Source organism: Colias croceus, chromosome 14 (genome assembly GCF_905220415.1).
Source record: "Colias croceus chromosome 14, ilColCroc2.1".
NCBI classification, from domain to species: Eukaryota; Metazoa; Arthropoda; class Insecta; order Lepidoptera; family Pieridae; genus Colias; species Colias croceus.
The window spans coordinates 5,379,792-5,403,976 of record NC_059550.1 but is presented as its reverse complement, the minus strand read 5'-3'; the positions used below and the strand labels follow the sequence as shown (position 1 = coordinate 5,403,976).

The 24,185-nt window shown below is 34.3% G+C and overlaps 1 protein-coding gene across 2 annotated transcripts; it reads left to right on the top strand.

Annotated features, from left to right (window-relative positions):
* The first annotated feature begins 15,224 nt into the window (after window positions 1-15,224).
* Window positions 15,225-24,157, top strand: LOC123697408. 2 transcript variants are annotated; one of them, XM_045643915.1, is made up of 3 exons: window positions 15,225-16,450; window positions 17,587-17,712; window positions 22,757-24,157. In XM_045643915.1, exons 1-3 carry the CDS (start codon window positions 15,392-15,394, stop codon window positions 22,829-22,831), a joined length of 1,260 nt encoding a protein of 419 aa, XP_045499871.1. In that variant the 5' UTR covers window positions 15,225-15,391; the 3' UTR covers window positions 22,832-24,157. The 2 variants fall into 2 exon arrangements, with proteins under 2 accessions (XP_045499871.1, XP_045499870.1); XM_045643914.1 differs by having other exon boundaries at window positions 22,754-24,157.
* The last annotated feature ends 28 nt before the right edge of the window (window positions 24,158-24,185 follow it).

The following is a 24,185-nucleotide window of genomic DNA, read 5'->3' as shown; positions in this document are numbered from 1 at the left end:
TATACATTCTGTAAATACATTAAAATTCTTCATATAACCTGGCCGTTGTTCGTATATGGCCAACAAATTAACAATTTTTACAGTAAATATATTCAACTGATTGCATAAATAGCCATTCTCAAATTAATTTTGACCCAAAATAATGCTGAATGCAAAATTAACATAATATTTTTTATATAATTTTATAAATATTCAGATTTTGATATTTTAGACATTTCCGTTTATAATAGGTAGGTATATAATATAAACGACTTTAAAACATTAGAAACACAAAAGAATGTGCAAATAAAAAGAAAATTCGGAGATAGAGATTGCGATTAAATTCATAATACCTATCTACCTAATTAATAATAATTATAACGTAAACTAACAATCAAATAATCGAGTGATGCCTTAGAGCATTAAACCCTTAGATTACAAAATAAAGTACAGATGGAGCATGACAACCGCCCGTCGCCCTTGTCAAAGAAAATACGAAATCAAAAGCAAATACGTCGCTGCACCAGTGCTATAGCGCATATAGTGTCATGCAATACGTCAAAAAGGGTTTGCAATTTTAGTAAAAAAATGCTGTCTTGTGATAATAAAACGCTGTAAAATTTGTTCCCGAAAACAAAAAAAAAAGATGAAACATCGTTTCACAGGTTTTCTGTAGATTATTTGGCTGATTTATTTCTTTATACGAATAATAATTTTACAGATATGAAGGAATACAAAACTTCAACGTATGTTGCCAGTATTTTGAAAATGAATTTGCCATTTTTATTGGTAAAACGGTAAAATGGTTAAAAGATCTTCAGGGTAATGCTGTTGGATTTTTCGATCGTGAATGTGATTATTTGTATAGTGCACTAAAGGTTCATGATCATTATTAGATTATTTTAATAAGCATAATACATTATTTTGTTACTTTTTTAAAGCTTAAAAACGTCATAGTCGTTTTCGCTAGCGATTTAATTTATGTGAACTCCATGATGAAAATAAAATGTTCCGTATTCTCGACTAAAAACTACCGCTATTCGCATTTATATATTTTGAAAAAAAAAAATATAATTATCATAGTTAATATTGAAACTTTTTTTATGTGTTTATTTAATTAAAAATTGAATTTAATTATTTTGTCCATATATAACTTTAGTAGGCAGGTACTTTATATAATAAAAGAATTTTTACAATAGGTATTATAAAAAAAATATCATAAACCCGAAATTATATTAAAATAAAAATTAAAACTTGACTGCTAATTTATGTATATAGCCTACGTCACTACCGCCACTAACATAACAATAATTCAGATGATTGCAATGAAACCTCACATCTCAAAATCGGTCCAACGGTTTATACTGCAGGGCGTGTCAAAGAAATATTATACATACATACATAAACTCGAAAAACATAACCCTCTTTTTTCCGTAATCGGGGAAAAATTTGGGAAATTTTTCAATATCCGGTAACATTACACGCACACAGAATCACCGTGTACGTACAGTGCAGCGGCGAAATGACAGCACACATAGCTTTATTGAAAATGACGATAAATCATTCGGTTTAGTTCGGAAACGCTCCATCTGTCTTTTATTTTGTAATCTAAGATTAAACCAATAATAGCTATTATAATTTTTCCTCTTTATGCGTAAAGGAAACAATAAATTATTTTTTTAATATAAGTAAGTAAAATATAATATGTATTGTTCCATCCTCATCAGATAACGTCGAATACATTGACTTGATTATAATAACTGTTTTGCACATCTTTTAAATATTATCATTTTTTGTTGTCGAATTTAACCAGTATAATCTCTAGTTCAATTTAGACGTAATACTGAAAATGCTTCATAAAAATCGAGATTATCTAGCAGATTACTTTACGCCATAATAATATGTTTGTAGGAATTTTGGCATTTTGGCAACGGGTAGAACGAGAACTGGTTTCTCGGACGAGTGCAACTTTTTATAAAAGCACTTACATTAACCGCATCGCCTCATCCATTTCGAGCTGGCTGTCTACAAAATAAAAGTGAAACATGTCATGACGTTATGTACGGTAATGTGGATCGAATTATTTCTTTAAATTTTAACTTTATTTTTATCATTCCCACCATAATATCGAAAGTTATATGCTTGTTTTATTTTTTTTGGTCTTATCATTCTGGAATACAATACGTAATAGTTTTTATATAAAAGGTTACAAAATTTAAGTATCTTATATTCAGCTCTATTTATTTATTTCAAGTTGCAATCTACGCATACAATTAATATTCAATTTAATATTTTTTTATAAAAAGCTTAACGCTTCATAATTAGAACAAATAAATGGTGGTTGGAAAATTCTATGTAAGTTAACGGTAATGCCGTGAAACTGAAAGCTCTCTCGGATATTAATAATTAGTCGTACGTCGTTTTTTAATTCACTTAAAATTCATTAAAAATCCTTTTTAACCTTCTTTTTAATAGGACTGTGAAAATAGATACAAGTATGGATTGATATTTTAGAAATAAACCTTTTTCATCATATAATTCTTTTAGTATCACAAAGTTGAAATGACGTTGCACGGTGCACCAGTGTATTATTTTTATCGTTGCAGATTTGGAATCCACTATTTGCGGAAAAGATTAATATCGGAATTCCATTTAACACTGTATTTTTATGGATTCACATGAAAATTATTATTTCTGGTAAACATTATCTAAACAAATTAATCGATGCCAGAAAATTTAAACAATCTTTCTTTAGTTAATTTGTTACAAAATACATAATTAAACATTCTAAAATGTTGGTTTCAATTCTTAGGGAGAAAATTTTCATTGGGGGTCCGTAGAAGTTTAAGTCACGATATTATGTGACTTTAATAACAACGCAGGGAAGCTTTGGAAAATATAGCTTTTAAAATATGTTTATGCTTGCTATACACAATAATAAAAGAGAATAAAAGATTATAATTATTCTATTATTTTAGGTACCGAACTTACCTGCTTAACTAGCTTGATAGAAACACATAAGTATCTACTTATTCTTAATTTAGTTATGATATGGTTGATAGATCTTCATTCAATAATAATACCTATTGAAAAATAAATGGAATAAAGTTTAACACTGGCTGTTAAAAATTGAAAGACAGAGCTAAGTATCGGCTGAGACAATACATCGGGGCGCGTTTAGGGAAGTGCGTGACCAGCCTTATAACTTGCGGTTTGAGATAGGGATGTACGCAACTATCTATCGATATGTGATAATACTAAATTCTACCTCTATAAAAGTAATGCACAATCTGTTTGAGATGCAGCAAGAAACGCTGAAATAAATAATGTCTTAATCTCTGCAGACGAAATACAAATAAACTCCTTATTTGCTGTTTTCCTATCTTATCTATTAGTTTTATAAATACTTTGGATAAAACTTGTATGGAGAATATATACAACAATGCTATAAATAATTATTTTATTTTCGCAAACGTAAAAGAGTAATATAAAACTGATATAAGCTTAAAATATTTTAATGTCGTGGTCGTCGTAGTATGCATTCTATCCTTGAATATTTGTAATTTATGTTCTTTGTCTCCATACTTAATTTTTAATAATATTAAAATTAAGCATAATGATTTCTTTTTTCTACTATAACCTTTAATCTGCACATCTGCTGTGATAATTGGCATTTCAATTAATGTGCTTTGGATGATTCATTGAATTAATCATAAAATCTATAATTTCATTCTGTCTCTATTAGAACTCATAACATAAAGTATTCTCTGTTTTGGCCGACGAATCTCTATTTCTTATATTATTATTTACTTAGACATGGAGTGTATCGACAAAGGGTCTCATCACTTTTGCGGTAAGCTTGACGCGTCTGTCGAACTATAAAAGTGCATTGTACACCTCTTGGAAGAACGTACGTCATGCAACTCCATTTACATACACATAAAGCTAGCTATACTTAGTCGTTTGTTATGAGACGTGTCTGGGCTGGCAATATCCACATATGCTGATGTTTGTTCTGTTGTACACAAGAATATTATAAAATACACGTGTTTCTACATTGTACTCAACACATTTTGTACATATAAACATTTGAGATAAATAATAATGGCTCACTACATGAATGGAATGTAATTATAAGCTTACAGAGAATTGGAAACAATAAGGACCGAACATTTGTTGTCGGTGCGCGCTTCTCATTTGTTTAAAAAAAATGTACACATTTTAAATGCCGGTCTCGACCTCTGACGCTTCTACGAAATAAAACAAAGGAATACTCGCTGTTTTAGTGTTTCTATTGCTAGTTATATACCGGAGATTTAAACTAATGTTAGAGTTCGTGTATCGATAAAATCACAATGCCATTCCGCGCACATTACATAAAACATACATGAGATAAAAATAGAGAATCTAAATGTTGCGTTACGACTTACCTAAGTGACATACTCATTGTTTGGAATGGAATATTACTGAAGCTTATTAAAATTACATATATAGTTCAAAAAAATTTTTAAGGTAGGTAGGTACATACGTGTATTATTATTCTGCAAAGCTATCGTTTAATTGCCGTATGTTCATTTAATCATTCATCGAATCATGCATGCCACATAATATTATGAACATACCTTTTGATTGTATCTAAATTTTCTTATTAAATTTATATGTTTTTATTGTACATCTAATATCTTACTAAATACTCGTCTGAAAAATATATTCCTAGAGGTTTTCATTGATTTTAAATTCTATGTATAAAGTAAAATATCTCTATACATTAAACAACACCCAGATTTGGCAAATCATTTTATGGTGGTTTACGTTTCGCTTTATTCAGACAGAAAGCCAAACCACGTACAGATATAATCAAAGAGATCCGCTTGCAAATACGTGATCGCATTTCACAATAGCTTAAACATTTTATTTATTGCAGCAATTGTTGGGTATAGCTAGATTGTTTACCGGTAATGTATCAAAAATCGTTAAAATACACATAAGATAAAAAATATCTATGTATATAAAACTCAAAGGTGACTGATATAGTGATCTACCAACGCACAGCCCAAACCACTGGACGTATCGGGCTGAAATTTGGCATGCAGGTAGATGTCATAACGTAGGCGTCCCCTAAGAAAGGATTTTAGAAAATTCATCGCCTAAAGGGGTAAAATGGGGGATGAAAACTTATACCATGAAAATTTAACTTTTCCACGCAAGCGAAGCTGCGGGCAGCTAGTAGGTATATAAATATAATAGCTTAATAAAATTATTCCAACGCACACCTCAGTTATTCAATATAAAACATTTCTAAGAAACTTTTTATCATTTAATTAAGCCGTATGACTCGTATGAGTAATTTTATTTTAAATCTTCAATCTGCAATTATGCAACATTGTTGCCATTTGAGATAATTAGAAAACCATGCATTTTGGCAGAAAATAATGAAGACTTATGTAAGTAATAAGTATACCATATTAAATTTAATTAAAATGAAAAAGATGTCGTGTATTTAAATTCTAAGCAAATGTGAGTAAATATGGAACCTTCGCTATTTACCTAAAACCACTTAGCTAAACGAATAAGCCCTTTTGAAAAGGCGAGAACTTCAATCCCATTAAAAAACGTTCATATAAGGCGAACCGAAATTTTTCTCTTGTCACCATATAAAAAATAAGGTTTTTGTACGACCCTCTACTTCATCCTACTCGCTTATAAACAAAACAAACTAGTGTTGTGCATTTTGAAAAATAAAAGTCGATAGATTTGCTTTTTGTCCTTATTTTGTTATGAATTTAAAATGGAATTATCGACAGTAATATCTAACTTAGATAACATTTAACGGCAGAGCCCGCTTATCCAAATCTAATAAATTATATACTAAAATATTTCTCGAGAATCTCTCTATCTATAAAAAAAGCATTAAAATCCTTTGCTTATTTTTAAAGATTTTACAATACATAGAGACGGACAGACAACGACAGCGACTTTGTTTTAATACTTTTTAGTGATAGTAGTAGTAAAAAGACTAATTCAGAAGAAGTCTTCGCCCAAAACAATTATTCGATTATACATAAAATGATACCACTATCCACATACGACTATCTATTGACGTCTGACATCGATAGTAATGTTCCCATCACTGCAGTCACAAGTGCAAGCCGAGTCGGTCGGATTGGGTTAGGTCAGGTGTCACACTTCACCGCACATGTGTACCGCACAGACCTCGAATGTAAACCATACACTTAAAATATTACATACATGTGTCGGAATGATCTATATGGAAGTTTGTATGTTTTGTTAAGTATTTCTTGAAAATCTTCGAAATAATAAATGGTTAATAATAGCGTCAGGTTAGTAGGTAGTAGACAGGTGAATAAATAAGCACATATTAATAAAACGAAATGATTGTCTTACATGAAAATATGAATCACGTATATGGATTTTTTTCATTGTACTCCGTCATTGTTTCTTCGTTCTTCCTAAAATATGTCTGCGTACAAACTCTTTCAGATGATATGGAGTCTAATACTTAACAATAATCATCTTACCTAGATTACACAAAACATACCGAGTATACTAAAGAAACTTAAGAGAAAAAAAATGTATCAATAAACTAATGACCGATCATTTAACGAGCCCATTATCGTACCTAGATAGGAACCATTTTGGCCGCCAGAAATTTTATCTCCACTCTTTACATGAAGTAATTAATTACAAATCTATGCATTCAGAAATCTTATTTTTCAAAATTACAAACCTATTAAAATTGATAGTTGTCACTCCCACTAGACCCCTTAGTTAATTTATCTTTTCTTATCAATTTAGACTAAAAAGTGGGAAAACCCCACGATCAGAAAATGTCATATAAGTAAAGTAAAAAAATATTTGAAAGGAGAACAAAAAATAGCAATGAAAAAGCTAGCAGGTAGCGTGCATAAATCTCGCCGAAGCCATACACTACAGTAGTTAGGGTTCGCATTTTTTGTACAATCGTGCCATCTGCAAATCTACGCTCGCCACCGGAGGGATGCACGCTTCAATTGCTCTCTCATTAACTCAATTTTCTTCAAAGTTCGTCGCACTTTACACAAACAATCTTTTATCATCTCGTTATCGTCGCTTGCACTGCGTGTGTGTAAAGTGTAATCTGTCAACGGCGTGTCATGCACAAAATTATGGATTGCTTACAAATACTTCGTACCAGAGCATATGTCGACAGAATTATATCTAATGTTGAACCATGAAGAAAGTTAGTCATCTTTCCCCTTTGATATTTCCCTAATCAATTACGTGCCTATCAATTAGCGGCGAGACGTCATTTCAGAAGCCCTACCTAGGCGTGAACATGCATATGAAAACCCGGGAGGTAAAAATGCACCAATTTAGGTGGACCGCCATAATTTTAACGTTCTAACTAAAATCAAGCACTGAAGTCGCATGAAATGGCTCATCGTAAACTGGCTGGTACCACATGGTGTATCGCGGGGGTGAAGGGAGGAAGAGCCGTGGGAACGTCGCAGGAACACATATGGAGCGCAGCTTTATCTTACACCATATTACGCGACGTTTAATAATAATAACTTCAGTTAATCTACACCGGCCTCATAATGACCGGATCGCATAATTGAATTATGTTTTAGCGGTAAGTTATATTTACAGTATGGCACACATGGAGTGTCGTGTTAAATTACTGAAAATGAACGCAAGTTAGCTTTAAAGAAAAACAAAACTGACTCTAATTCATCACTCTGGTAGATTCATATTTTTATACAATTCGAGTAAAATTTATTACGTACTGGTCATTAATATTTGTCAAACGTCTGAAAATTCAAAGAAAAATGTAATAACAATGCCAAAATTTGTCATAATTTCCTTGTAAAATACATAGGTGACTGCAGGCTGTGGGTGACTGTTGTGAGTTGTGACAGCAATAGTACATATTTACAAGGTGGTAGAAGCGTTTTGAGTGATCGCCTGGCCTTTGTCCAAAACGTTCGATTTTATTACTTCACTTTCACACGTCTGCTGAGGTACGACTTGACGTATGTGACAAAAATAGCAAATCGGTGTAATAACCGCCCTAAACGTTAAACTCAATGCCGTTGAAGTTTCGAGACAAAACTAGATTTTCATTTTATTTTAAACAAGTTGAAGTGAAAATTCTTCAGCCGTGTTGAACGCTTTACATGGTGGGGAAAATTTTATAGATGCGAGTGTCCGACATATTATGTCAATGAAATCTATATACATTTAATAAATCTGCAGAAGGGTCAATTCTGTACATTGAAAATATTGAAAAAATAAATAGCAGGGGGTGTTACTGGATCGATACCAAACCCAAATATGTGATTAAATTTATTATAGGCCTAGCTGTATTTGGGTCCAATAGATATTTATAAGATGTCATTGTCAGAGTTACTCAAAATGGAGAAATAAACCATCCACGCGAAGACCGACATCCGCGCGGACGGAGCCGCGGACGGAAGCTAGTGTTAAATATTATAGGTGATTTTAGTGCTAAAATTTTAAGTAAACCTATCACTAACTACACTTCTAACAGACTACTATATGACTATATGTTTTCTAATTTTATAGTAAGTACCTAGGAACAGAATTAAACACAAATATTACACTGAATTCGAGTAACGTGTTCTGTCATCTGTGGCTGATCTAAGCTGATATGTCTCAGACATTTATATCTTAATTAAAGAGGTTAGGTATATCGTCTAAATTCATCGGTCTTAGAGCAACAATAATCGCGTACATTCAATTCCTTGAATGCTCATGAATCCCACGTCACTGGTACTAAAATAAAAATCATAAAATTCTGCTTCGTAATCACACCGCGCGTGTAAACATATTATCTAGTTCAACGTCCTCAACCTACGCCAATGCAAACAATCTGCCAATAATGATCAATTAATTATCCATTACAACGCCGGCCTAATGTATTGGAAACAACTCGAAGTGATTGCTGATTCCCTTGATGTGATCGAGTAATAATTATTATTTCCAATTAAACCTAGTTTTTTATCATACTAGTCTAGAGTCCATATTGTTACGGTTATATGAATTATTATTATTGTAACCTGTATGGTTTTCCTTAAGAACGTTAAAATGTACTCTAACTGTGTTAGTAATTAGGTACATTCATTAATCACTTATATTATGTAGTTCTTATGAATTTGTTGAATGTTTTGCAATACAAATATAGCCCTTATTACTATCTATTACTTATAATAGCTACACAACCGAACTAAATCAACACAATTATAATATGATGCCGTATTGTACAAAGAAACAAAGCCTTAGCGACCGAAATATTTTTAGGAAACGTAGCTAAGATGTACATCAACGTCACAAAGAATTTAGGAAGTTGATCCAAACTGCCATTAAATCCGCAGATGACTATTCAAATATGAGCAAACAGTTGTGAAATGATAATCTGCGATGCGGAAGGTTTTGACTGTTGGCGTGGTGCCCGTGCTGTGTGGCATTAGGCCAGCCAGGGTCAGGAGCGGCCGATGCACTCGACACATTGATCACACGCCAATTATACACAACTTAGTGTTGGTAACGGCGAAGAAACAATAGGCCTAATCATTGCGCCCGTCGGAGTCAATGGACGTCAATCCGTGATGCCATTTCTCATTCGATCAATGGGACACTTTTAATTGTTTCGCGGAAGTGAGCGATCTCGAAGAATAAGCGTGGAAAATTGGTAATTAAAAATAATTAACATTGGATATTACTTGTTAACGTAGTTGTAGAACTTAATCTGTGCTTGTAATAAGATAATGAATAATACTGTATTGATAAGATTGTTATGTAGCCAAGTAAACTCTATTATTGTTCTATTTATTATGTACATGTTGTCAGAATACACACAATATCTATTATATTCTATATTTCAATGTGATTGGAATAATTTTACTACGATAATTATAGTCCTAACTCCTAAGGATAAGATCACTCCAGGAACAATTTTAACAACTTCACACATTTATGTAAATTCACATCTCTAGCCTATATCAACAAAGCAAGTGCTTGTAATTTTAAAAACTTAATTATCTGAAGCTAAGGCTTCGGATAAGATAAGCGAGTACTTATCTAACCCCAAGGGACTGTTAAGAAATGCATACAAAAAACCACACAAAAACGTTTTGTGTTCACAACGCAGCAGGTATTCTCTACTTTTAAAAGGTTGCTCTTAAATAGCAAAACATAATTTTACTCTTATAATAATATTAAGAAAAGCGTAGATTTTAAGCATTAGGTATCATATAAGTTGTCGTTGTTGAAATTTATTGCGCATTTACATTTTTATATTTCCTTTAACTGTGTATACAGTCTTGGGTCTAGAATAATAAAACTTTAAGGTTAAACAAGGTAACGTTCCTAAATGTTACTTTATGGATTACGGTACGAATAAGTTTCCTAGTAGGTACATATCAACATAAATTTGAATGTCTGCAATTTTTCAAGTTATAAATTATATTATTTTATTATTTACATTTACAGATATACAATTAATGCCTTATTACTGTCGGGATTATGGACGCGGCCAAAAAATATATCAATAGTAAAAGTTGAACCCTCAGTCGCATAAACCTTGCCAAATGTGTAAGACAAACTATTTAATAAGTATTTCTTCCCGCTAGGAAAGTTCTAGAAACATATTGGAAGCAGACATTTTTTCATATAAACAAGAGACGAAGTAACCTTTCGGGCAATGGTTTGCTAACATTAGTGTCCAAACAGATGTGCGAGATGTTTGTTTAGGCGAACTCGTTAAAGTCAGGATATGCTGTGAACCCTCAAGGTTGCTGAGGTTGTTTAAAATTAGTGAAACATGAAATAATGGCTTTTTTATTGGCAAATTAGCAAAAAATATATGTGTACTTAAGTCACGTGTTGACTAAATTAAATGATTGCGGATCACGGATTGATTTGAAATGTAAGGCCTTCAGGAAATAATGGGCCTTTATATTATTATATTTTTTAATTCATCTGTCCTATATAATATAATGAATGACTTGTTAATATTTGCACAATAATATTACTCCGAGTTCTAATGATTGTATCATGTTTTTTTTTTTTTTTTGTTTTTGTTTATTACTTGACCGAATGATTACAAACACGGCCCTCCCTCGTGAAATTAGCTTTGGCCCTTTCGAATGAATTACGTAAACTATTTCCATTAGCAGTTTGCGTTGAAAATAGTTAAGCTAATTACTGACACGTTAACTAGATCACGAGACGTAAAGCACGAGACTCGACTACTGTGACTCTACAATTATATACAATGTTGCAGTCGCTTCCGCATCAACAACAACATCTTATAAAAATGTTAAGTAGATATAGTAACTATTCATCTGTGGTTATATGTAGACATGTATGTATATTGTACAATGTAGATTATAAAAAAAAATATTTAGTTCTACTTAGCATGAAAGACAAATATAAAAAAAATATTATAATAGACAAAACACTCAATGGCAATGTTATTTTGCTTGTAAATAGAATATTTTTTATATGAAACATGCTTTATACCCTAATAGACTTAAAGAAAAAATGAATTCGCCGTGTGATAAAAACGATTCATGTCTATTAACTACGCGGAGGCTGTAATATTATAAAATTTTATTTTTATGGACGTTGTGATTTTTTGTGAGCGTAATTGCTCTTTGAATAGACAATAATCGTTTAAATTAATGTACATTGTATCGATCTTCATTAAGAGTTGTGCGTGTGGGCTGCAAATTAAATAAAAAATAGATGAGTTCATACAAATAGTGTTGTAAATTTGTTTTTTATTTTAATGCGGAAATAGTTAATTTTGCCAAGTATTGTTTGTACTTTAAGGAGGGTATTAGGGTAAGATATTATGCAAAAGTTATCACTATAAATACGTTTAATGATAAAAATATACTAGACTACTTTAACATTTTATAAACATACATTTTTGTTATTATATTTTTATTATCTCTCGTAAACAATGATTAAAATTATAAAATGTCAAATGATTAGTCAGCCACGATAGTAATTTGCTTTCGTTTACATCTATCTATCAGGATGAATCAAAACAAAACAATGTTTACACTTATTTTATAAATATAGGTAGGTATCATGTAGAATGCGACTACGAGTTAAAATTTAGAATACAACGCTACTAAACATTTGTTATACCTGTCGCTTTTGTATCTTTTGGCTTTTCTTGAACACGTCTCCGGTCTCACCTTGAAAATTAGTTTTTTATATCCCACATGGAAATTAGTCGAACATAGGGCGCAGTTTGCGTTGTCATGTGCGTTTATTTTACGCGGTGGCCCGCAGTGCTGGCTATGTTCCAGACAACTAAAATAGCTTCTCTGACGATGTCATTGTACTAAAAGGAAGCCCTACTGCACGCTACGTATCATTCTCCCTTTGTATGATCAGATGAGGTCTTTTTCATCGACACTCGCTGAAATTTTAGCTTTGCTTATGTGGTGTCAATTAGGGTAATTACACAGCCGAACTGTAGTATAGAATATTTTGTATGTTTCTTACGTTCCTAGAAAAATATGACCTCTTTTATCATTAAACTAAATTTTCAGCATAAATCGGAATTGGTGTTCACGGCTTCATAATATTTTTTTATTTTATTGAAGCTCTGGGTTTTCTAAGTTAAATTGATAAAGATGATAAAGCTCTACCCATTTTACTCGTGCCGTCATGGTCAGGTAAACAACCACGTCAATCGGGACCACGAATTATGGTCCAAAGCCTGTTATCCACAATAGGACAGGCTCACGTTTACTCCGGAGCGTAAAAGCACGTACCAAAACATGAACGTGTATAAACTTTTAATCTGCATTTCATCCAAGTTTCGGGTAATATGCAAATAACAACAAAAGCTTGTGGTATCTCAGGACGCGGAACAAACATACCTTTATCTAACCCACAACACAAAAGTAGGAAAGATGGCTCTACAAGGCTACAAAAAGTGGGACGATTCGTCCGTCCAACCCTTTTATTTGTTTCGACGTCTTCTTTTTACTTTTATACTAAAAATATCGCATTCACGAACCCATTTCGAAAGGAAACGTGATTCCGTTCAAGGTCAAGTAAATTAGTATTCGTATAGTGTGTTCGTTTGACCGGACGCAAAAACTCGTTAATATGCTGCTTGTAGATTTTTTTTTATCTAACAATGATTAGAATTGCCTACGGCGGAGCCCCGTCTCCTTTTAACGTTTCGCGAGTTATGCAATTTAATCAACTAAGAGGGTATGAACCAGTACACAATTGGGTTTGTTTTCCGTGAGAAAACACATTGTTCGACGGTTGTAAATTACTTGTAGAGGTATGGGCGTGTTAAAGATTAAAGTGCGCATACATTTTAATGTAGGTATACGCTCTTAGCATGACACGATATCTATTGATTCTTACTAAAAATAGTAGATAATCTTTTATTTTTCGCAAGAGTTAAATATCTATTTAGAATACCCTAAGCATATTTAATCTATAATAAAAATTAAAATATTTAAAAAATATCTACTATTTTTCTGTGCTAGTGGAAATGTTTTTATTACGTTATATTTCCTATTAGGTATTATGAAAAGTCGTATCACTTACTATTATAAAATTGAATCAACGTCTTATATCGTAATATTAATAACTTATAGAGTTATAGGACGTTTATGTTAATAACACAATTTCAAACGTGTCATCTATAGGTACCATCCAACTTTCCTACCTTTATTAAATTCTGAATATCGCAATAAAGTGGCTCGAAATGGCGACACCGCCTAACGAGTTCAGAGACAAGTTCAATAAACGCAAGTGAAAAAGTTTTATGCCTAAACTTTGAACCTTGTTATTGCCGTCCATTGATATTAAAGAAGGTCTCTTGTTTACTTATTAAATATTTATATGAGATAGAACTATCCTACATTTAGTAACTTAATCATAAAGTATACGATACGTAAGTAGAAATACAAAGGAAAATAACAAGATAATCGCATGAGCATTGCAATAAAAAGCGAACAAATAACGTGTGATTCAACTGCTCATATTATTTTATACATGCAAAGCCTCAGGGAAGATAAAGGGTATGCTCTCTTCAAATTAATCAGGCTTCGCAAAAAATGCCGAGCTATAGAATTGCGGGAAATGTGACTCACGCTAGCTTGGTGAGAAACCTTTACGAGACAAATGAATCAGTTTTCTCAATCACTATTTACTTAAATCAAGCTGATACTTATTATCCTGGGTATTATCATTTTTTTGTGAGCAATGTCTTATTTGTGGCCAAAACAGAAACCAAATCGTAAACTTCGCATTTAAGTTAACGATACTTCTAATGGAAATAATAGCATTGCAATTTGCATAAAATTAACATAAGATCGCATCTCTCTTAAGGGCCCTTAGTAGGTGAACACGGCAAAATGGACTGTTTTCTATGAGCTATATTTGAAAATACTGAAGTTTTTTCGCACTGGAATTTCTAATATGTATTACAGAACCTATGTGTGATGGGATGACTGTTTCCAAAACACGATTGGAAAAATTTTGCTCGATAAAAAAAAATCCTGAAGTTATCTCTAAAATATCATATAAATGCTCATTACAACCGTATTTTACGATAATAATTCGTATAAAATCACAAATACATAGGTATTTACCTTGTCAATTTCGTGACTGTTTTAGATTTTGAAAATACTAAATATTTTCATTCACTTTTTGATAAAAATGTGAATGGCGCTTACGATTTTTAGTTTCGAGCACGTTGATTCCATACTAAACGCGGACCCCCTCACCGCTTACCTCAGGCCCGAATAGCTGAATTTTTGCTGACCGCCTAACCCCCCTTAATAAAATATTTTGTTACGAAACTTTATAATTGAATGCAATTTATAATGATTGTTTGTCAAGGAAACACGCATATTTAAAACATGATAATCTTGGTGACTTTGTAATCCTATATACAGGTTGTTATTTTTTTTTTGTTCTATTAGGTATTTATGTAAGTACCATATTCTCAATTCTAATAATAATCATCATAAACAGTTTTGTTTACATCGATATCATACACTAAAGTAGTGTTTTTATTTGCCTATTAGAAAAAGATGCGAATTTTATAGAAGCCGGCATCTTGGTCATAACCTCAAAGCCCCAACCAGGAAGACAGAAGGGGACCGCGCAGCCGCTCAATGTTGTCACGCATGCGTGTCATCGTTTTACCAGACAAGAAACCATTAGCAGTTCACAAAGCAAGAGAACCCTCGACCGCTCGCACCAAGTCATCGAGAGATTAATGTTACGCGATATTTTCATTTTTTTATAACGAAGTACAACAAAACACTAGTGAAAACGAGCATGTGATTTGATACCAAGTGATACTTAATAAACTGAGTAGTGTTCTCCATATTTCAACATGTACAAAACGGTGCGTCATGGCGAAAATAGTCTCCAATATACCATTCTTCCGCAAACCGAGGAAGTTTTAAACAACAGTGGACTTAAGGGAAAAGGTCGTGATTACAGCCCCTCAATTCATGTGCGTCGCTCTAGGAGGAGATCGACTTTAAAATATGTTTTAATGGTGATTTTTGGAACAATCATCGCTCTGGCTCTCGCTTCCGTTCCTCTTTATGTTATGAATGGTGCGTTGTTCGCTCGAAGATTGCAGTTCGATCACCATGACACCACCACTGCGCCTCTTTCACCGGGAGGCAGAGAGATTATTCGATCTCGGAAAAAGGAACTAAAAATGTCACCAGAAATAATCACTGTTAAACCTAAAGAAGAAATTAGTACTACAATAATTCCCACTACAACTACATCGACAACATCTACTACCCAACTTCCTAGCACCGTAACAAGTGAAAAGGTAACGACACCGCCTTGGACTATGCCTGCTTTAAGATCTTGGAAGTCGTCAGCGTCGTCGACCGCACTCCCGCAACTACCGACAGAAGATATAGAACGAATCCCATTAATCGGTACACCTTCTGGCAGTGTGCGCCTTTTGGATCATTACATGTCTATGAGACCATGGGATAAAGACATAATTATAAAACCCACAGTCACATCAGAACCCATAACGATACAAAACGTTTTCAACTACTTTTCTCGTGGCTTTAATCCTACGGAGAAAACAATTACAGACCGTGCAAAAGTATTCGATGACGTATTGATTACGACCAAAGCTACACCAATACAGACATCAACCACAAGTGACATAACCAGCACAAGTGAACGATCTAAATTTAAAGACTTGAAAGATACGTTACTATCCGTAGACGACGACGAAGAATTTAAAGAATCATTAGAGGTGGACGAGGTATTTTCACTACCACCATTAAAGCCAGATTCTGCTGTGCCAAGTTCGGATTCCGATGAAGTAACGGTGTCGAAGGCGACTGATAACGGATGGTACGGAGCGAGGTGGCCTTTTGTCGATTCCTCAACTTACTTCCAATGGCCAGTCAATGTAAGTGTCGAACGTTCGTGTAATACGTTTATATAACGTAAAATTTATATTTGCGTGAGCTCATATTGCATGATTAGTGAAACGTAATCCCTAGTAATAAATACGTAATATAAAAACGTAAAAATTATAATTCTAAGCTGTTATTTAATATTACGCAGTTGTTTTAAGTAACAGCACCAACGGCAATACATCATCTGTTTTAATTATAGTTTTGTTGTATGTGAACATTTACAGTGTGGGCATGTTGTAGAAACGCTTCAATTGCAAAAAGATAAGTGTCCGAGTCACTTTCCTAGCGTTAAGTGCAAAGCTGTCGTGACTTATGATTAATTCAATGGAATATTTTTAACTACATGTATGAGCCTACGACTCCGTCGATAAATGTCGAATAATAAGTATCCTCCTTATAAGTAGAATGAAAGCTTACTTAATGCAAGTGGAAAAAAAAAACTTAATTATAATATGGATAGATTAAAGATATTAAACGGCTAACTAACAAAATGCTCCAACAATCTCTTCGAATGATAATATTATAGATAATATCATGATATAGATTCAATTATTATTGAGTTATTGACTAGCATAATTAATTAAACCTAGCTAGTTACCTACCTACTCTTTTTTTATAAATATTCTGGATAACGTACAATACTGAAAAAAAAAATTATTTGCTCTACATTTTTAGGGCTAAATTTAATATTATTTATTATTGTGCGTGTTTTTAGTATAATCGTCAAACAAACTTGTATTTAAATTATAGGTACTTGGCCCTTTATACATTATTAACCAAAAAAGAGCATGTATTATATTATCTCACAATCAAAATACTTAAATTGAAAAAAGAAACAGTCGCCCGCGCGCGCCGTCTCACGTCTGCGTCACTTAGGTTTTAGAACGTCAACGTGTCTACTGACCGCATAGTCGTTACATTCATAAAATTAGTTACAATAATTAGTAAATTACTATTACTCGATGATATTCCCACTTAAATCGCAACAAATACGGATCGGACTGAGATATTGTTTGATTTTATTTATGACGAACCAAGAAATTGACACGTTCGATCAACATAAAACTTATAAAAATGTTTTTATCTACTTCCTTTTACAGTGTTTTCATTATTTTTCATTCTGCAGGGACCTGGGGACAGTTTATTACTACCGCTGCTGACTGCCGCCTTGTCATCTATGACCTTCGTTTTACTACTTGCTCTAGCAATAAAGTTACGAAAAAGAAGCAGCCATTCTTCGGCTCAGCTTGGGGTATGTGCTTTAGAATAATTTGCATTAAGGTCAATATTGTTACACAAAATTTTAATTTGTGATCGGACGTTAAATTGATGTCAACGTAACATTTGAACCACGCCGAATGTTAAAATATATAATTTTAATGTTATGATTAGGGGGACAACGTTGCTCGCGTCCGTAGGACTTACCATCTTTTCCTCTAAAGACCCACCCTACACGTGTCCCCTGGGTGGTGCCAAATGAGCAACTAACGCCGAGTCGTAGGCGGCGGTCAACTAACCTACATGAGCCTAACAGCTTGCTATATTGGAGGTAGGAAATGACCTTCACACCCGTAAACTTGTGTTCATGTTTCGCAAGAACGGGGACCTTGGCTTGATTGCCTGGGTCACGAGGATGACAACCTCTTATAAAAAAATACCCCAATCCTAAGGTGTGACCGTGCTGAAAGGATGAATGGCTGTGGGTTAACAGTCGCTAGCGCAAACCTCGATGGACCTGGCTCACATCGTTGTAGAGTGCCTTCTCACAGGAATGGGCGTTACCCTGTGAGCGACCTATTTTATCGACCCTTCTCGTGGGAACAAAAACGAGTACCATTCCAGAAACCCAAACACAACCACAACAGAAAATACTTAAGCAACAAGCACTTCACCCTTGCTATTTTAGCAGACAACGCTCCTCATCCCTTACTGAAGTAAATAGGGGACTGACGAGAGAGAAAACCTCAACTATAACAGTTGAAACTCAACCACAACCAAGTATAACTGATGACATTACTTTACGTGAATCTGTCTCGGAATACCCTGCTCCGCCACCTTGGCAACGTGTACCATTGTCTCGTAGCAATAAGAAAAGAAAAATGAGTGAGTCACCTCCACAGAAAGCCACAACTGCGACCGAGAACCGGTATGGTAACCTACCACTCGATCCTAAAGAAGACATTATTGCTACAAAAACTCTTAAGCCTAGCAAACCACCTCCAATAGTTTTAAGTGGTATAGAAGACGTTAATGAATTAACTAAACTTATAGAGACAGTTAGCCATAAAGAAGAATATAAACTGAAACTTATAAGCAAAAATATTCTTCATGTTCTTATTAAAACTTCAGAAGATTACAAGAAAATTATTAAACTTCTTAGAGATAATGGCCTCATAGGACACACTTTTACCCCTAAAGAGGCAAAATGCTATCGATTTGTCATTAAGAACTTGCATCACCTTACTCCCCTCGAAGCTATTGTTGAGGCTGTTGAGGGAACTAATAACAAGGTAAGAGGTGAAATAATTAATGCGCGATATGGCCCTGACAAGAAACCGACAACAACCTTTTTCGTCAATATTGAACCAGGGGCTAACAACCCTCTGGTAAAAAACATTAAATATATTGCCCAACAAAAAGTCAAAATCGAAGATCACCGAAAATCAAAGTTTATTGTTCAATGTCAACGCTGCCAACAATACGGTCATTCAAAAAATAACTGCATGAGACCGTTTAGATGTGTGAAATGTGGTGAAGGCCATAAAACTTCAGAATGCAAAAAGAAAGATAGGACTACTCCAGCTAAGTGCGCCTTATGCTCCTGTGATCACCCCGCAAACTACAAAGGCTGCCAAATATATAAAGAAACAGTAGCCCGCAGGAACAAAATCCCTACCCTTAAGTCAAAATTTCCCTCCCAAGAAAAACCAAAAGAAAAGATAAACCTAGCTGGTATACCCACTGTCCAAAACCTGGAATCTGAGAAATCTAGTACTAACCCAAATAACACATACGCTGATGTCGTTAAAGGAAGATCACACCCCCTACAAAATTCTTCAACAAACCAACAATCTAATTCTATATTAGAAGATATATTTATCAAGCAAAATGAGAAAATGGATCTCTTAATTCAACAAATAGGCTCGCTCGTAGGGCTTATAACCACCCTAATATCCAAACTTTCAAAATGACTTGTCTACGCATTGCCACGTGGAATATCAATGGACTTGCTCCTAATACTAAAGAACTTGAGATCATCATGAAAACCAACAAGCTCGATGTCTGTCTTATATCAGAATCGCACACTACGGCCAGATCGCGAATTTGCATTCGGGGATACTGTGTGTATTTTACTTCGCACCCCGATGGCGGAGCACATGCTGGAACTGCAATAGTAATTAGGGATAATATAAAGCATTGCCTACTCAGACCGTATGAAACCAACTATGTGCAAGCTACAACCATACAGATAAATGACCAAATTGGACCACTAAATCTCTCAGCCATATACTGTCCTCTCCGTCATATTGTTAAAGAGAATTTGTTTACTCAATTCTTCAAAGGATTGGGAAAACGCTTCATAGCTGGCGGTGACTGGAACGCGAAGCACTCGTACTGGGGATCGAGACTGATAACTCCCCGAGGCAGGGAATTGAAAAATAGTGTCGAAGCCAACCATTTGCTCACTATGTCGACTGGAGAACCTACATACTGGCCCACTGATATCAATAAAACACCCGATCTTCTGGACTTCTTTATAACAAAAGGTATATGTCAACAGAATACTCATATCGAGACAAGCCTAGATGGATCTTCTGATCACACACCAGTACTGTTGACTGTGGGTTCGACTGCCTTATTCCGAGATACCCAGAGCTCGTATTTAACCAATGTAAAAACAGACTGGAACTGCTTCCGAAAACATCTAGAGGACAATATTATTCTCAAGCTTCCACTTAAAACTGCTGAAGACGTAGAAAATGCATCTCTATACATAACAAATTTGATTCAAGTGGCAGCGTGGCTAAGCACTCCTATATTGAAAGAGTCACATGTCAATACTTTGATTCCACTTGAATTACGCGAAAGAATAAGTGAAAAGCGTCGCCTTCGTAGAGTTTGGCAGCTTTCCCGTAATAGCGAAGATAAGAAACTCCTAAACAAAGCTATTAAGGATCTTAAAAACCTCCTTCATGTAACTGCAAATGATTCTGTCAAACAAAGACTAGAAAAAATGTCACCTAACGCTCATGGAATACACTCCCTCTGGAAGGCCACGAAGAACTTACCTCAGCCCCAACAGTGTTCTCCTCCAATTAGGAACGGAAACACTTGGGCTCGAACAGACGCAGAAAAAGCTGAGACCTTCGCTAATTATCTCACTGAAGTGTTTAAGCCTAATGAAGCAGTAAACCCTGAAGACCCTGAAATAGATCGTGTTCTAAATCAAGATCTACAATTATCTTTACCAATAAAACCGACTTCTCCACGGGAACTACTGAAAGAAATCGCCGACTTGGACTCAAAGAAGGCTCCTGGCTTTGACATGATTACTCCGAAGGTAATCAAAGAGCTTCCTAGAAAGTGCATCGTCTTTTTGACATCTCTTTTTAATGCAATATTCAGAACATCTCATGTACCTACAATCTGGAAAATATCAGAAGTAGTTATGATACACAAACCCGGAAAGCCAGTCAACGATGCCTCATCTCATCGTCCGATTAGCCTAACTCCGATCTTAAGTAAATTATGGGAAAAGATTACTCTTACTCGGTTACGCCCATTTATAGACTCTGACCAAGTCATACCTGACCACCAGTTCGGTTTTCGAAGGAAACACTCGACCATAGAACAAGTACATAGAGTCTACCACACTGTGCGACACTGTCTAGAGAAAAAAGAATATTGCTCGGCTGTTTTCCTAGACATCCAACAAGCTTTCGATCGAGTCTGGCATAAAGGGTTACTATACAAAATAAAAAAAAGTATTCCGCATACTTTCTATCCTTTACTAGCCTCATACCTCAGTGAAAGAATGTTTAGAGTAAAATATGGAGATGCCAGATCTGCTCTACATAGCTGCTATGCCGGAGTACCCCAAGGATCGGTTCTTGGTCCTACATTATATAACATATTTACTAGCGATCTTCCCCAGCTGCCTAATGTAACGGTGGCAACATATGCTGATGATGCAGCATTCCTCGCCTGTAACACCAACCCAGAGGAGGCGACTAATTTACTACAAGTTCAACTCGATTACACAAATGAGTGGCTTAATAAGTGGCGTATTAAAGCTAGCGTCCCAAAATCTCATCACATAACGTTCACCTTGCGACGCGAGAACTGCTCAGCGCCCAAATTAGGTAACAACACCTTACCACAATCAACCTGTGTCAAATACCTGGGGTTCTATCTGGACAGAAGGATGACATGGAGGGAACACATAAAAAATAAGCGAAATGAAGTAAATTTTCGATTCAGAAACTTACTTTGGCTTCTCGGGAGGCAATCGACCCTATCCCTGAGCAATAAACTGAGAGTTTACTGCTCGGTGATTAAACCGATTTGGACTTACGGTATTCAGTTGTGGTCATCGGCCAGCAAATCCAATATAAACTGCCTTCAAAGAACACAGAACAATATTCTAAGAACGATATCAGCTGCTCCATGGTACGCCCGCAATTCAGAAATCCACGAATATCTGGAAATGCCCACAGTCACTGATGAAGCAAAACGCTATACAGCTAAATACAAAGATCGTTTGACATCACACCCAAACCCATTATCACACATACTTTTACAGCCTAAAAGTATACACAGATTGAAGAGAGCTGATGTGCTTCCTAATTAAGACGAACTAAGGCACTGGCCTTACCTTCGTCCAATCGTCCAAATAAACTCAACCGATCTGATTATAGTTGTTTGACTGATTGCAGATTTGTGACATCAAAAAAAAAAAAAAAAAAAATGTTATGATGTCCTTAAACTCATGAATGTTTATACATATTTTTGGGCAACAGTTAAGTGTGTCAATAATATACGTATTTATGCTCTAAAAACAACACACTCTTTAATTATTTAATAAAAATATGAATTAAGTAAAATCGTGAAGGTTAGTCTCTATCTTACATTGTTAAATTCAAGAATCTGTAAATACCAATACTAATGTTAGGTATTCCAGACCGTAATCTATGCGTAAGCAGCCAACCTTATCAGTCGAGCTGGATAAAGAAAAGGACCCACACATCAAGCGTACTAATGACACAATAATTAACTCGCTTCATTTGTTTCAGAAGTTAACCGCCGAATTACAGACAGATGACAACACTAATTTATTGCAAGCTGAAAATCCTGAAGAGACGGAGGAGTGAGCCGGCTGGAATTGCTTTTTATTTTATTTAAGTCCTATGCACATATTAAGGAACTGTAAGAGATAATCTCAAGCTTATAATTGTTACAATATTTATTCCAAATAGGTAAAGATCAATCATGAAAACTAGTATCTATTATAAAATTATTACTCATATCCATTTAACTGTTAATTAATATTGTCAATAATTACATGATTAGGTTTCGAGTATGCAAACGTGCGACCTTTCCTCAATTGTGCATAAGACGTGAAACACCTTGTAATAATTTTGCGGCTATGTTAAGGGTACTGACAACTGAGCTACGTCTTGCCGAACCGTATATTACCTTCTAGTGCCTATTGTTTGTATTTCAAATCAACGTGTTTTCAAAGTAAAGAAACTGTGCTCATAAATTTATTTAGACTGAAATATTAATGCCAAATTAACTATTATAACTGGCATTTATAAGCATTTAAAATTTCCCTATAAGTAACACGACTAAACAAGAATACTTCTATTATTTTCAATCTCCTCTCTCAAACTAACCAATACTTATATTAGAACTATTATAGCGTTCATGAGCTTTTAGACACTAACATTCTCAATGAGTCTTCGTTCATACATCCCTCATATCTCTTAAAGCTAATTAATATCTTGTCAGTATTAATAAATTAATGTGAATGTTTATTTTTAATATAATCGATATTAGGGTAAGATTGGCGTCGCTCTACTTATATTGAAATCATTAATAGTCCTTGTTCCAATGCCCGAACAAACGAACAATTAGAAAAAACACATTATTATTTTATACAAATAGCGGTTTTATTGATATCTTTTTTTAATAATATTATGAGCATTGAGAACAAGCGCTATATTTCGCTTTATGTTGTAATTTATTATTTGAATAGATATAAGACTGATGTAGGGTTTCGTTACGTTCGATACGTTGAACCTATTTTTATAAAAGGCACGTTTATTTTCTTCTGTGCTTCGGTGTTAGTTGTAAGGGGTGTAATATCATACTATACATATATATGTATCAAGAGTCGGCTACATGTGATATCGTGGATGTAAAAGCGAGTAAAGGAATTGCAGGGCACTGTTTTAAATCGTGATAATCGAACACCAAACATTATGTAACACGCTAGTCATAGTTGATAATCACAGTATCATGATGCTAGCGAAATTTTATATCATATTATAATATATCGCACACGAATATATTGGTAGCTGTTTATTTTGAACCGGCTTTTGTGTCCAATAGTTTGTCGGAACCGTATATTTATTTTGTGCTAAAACACTATGTACATAAATAATGATATAATAAATTATGTTTTCCCACTTAAATGATGTCTTATTTCCATAAAATATATTT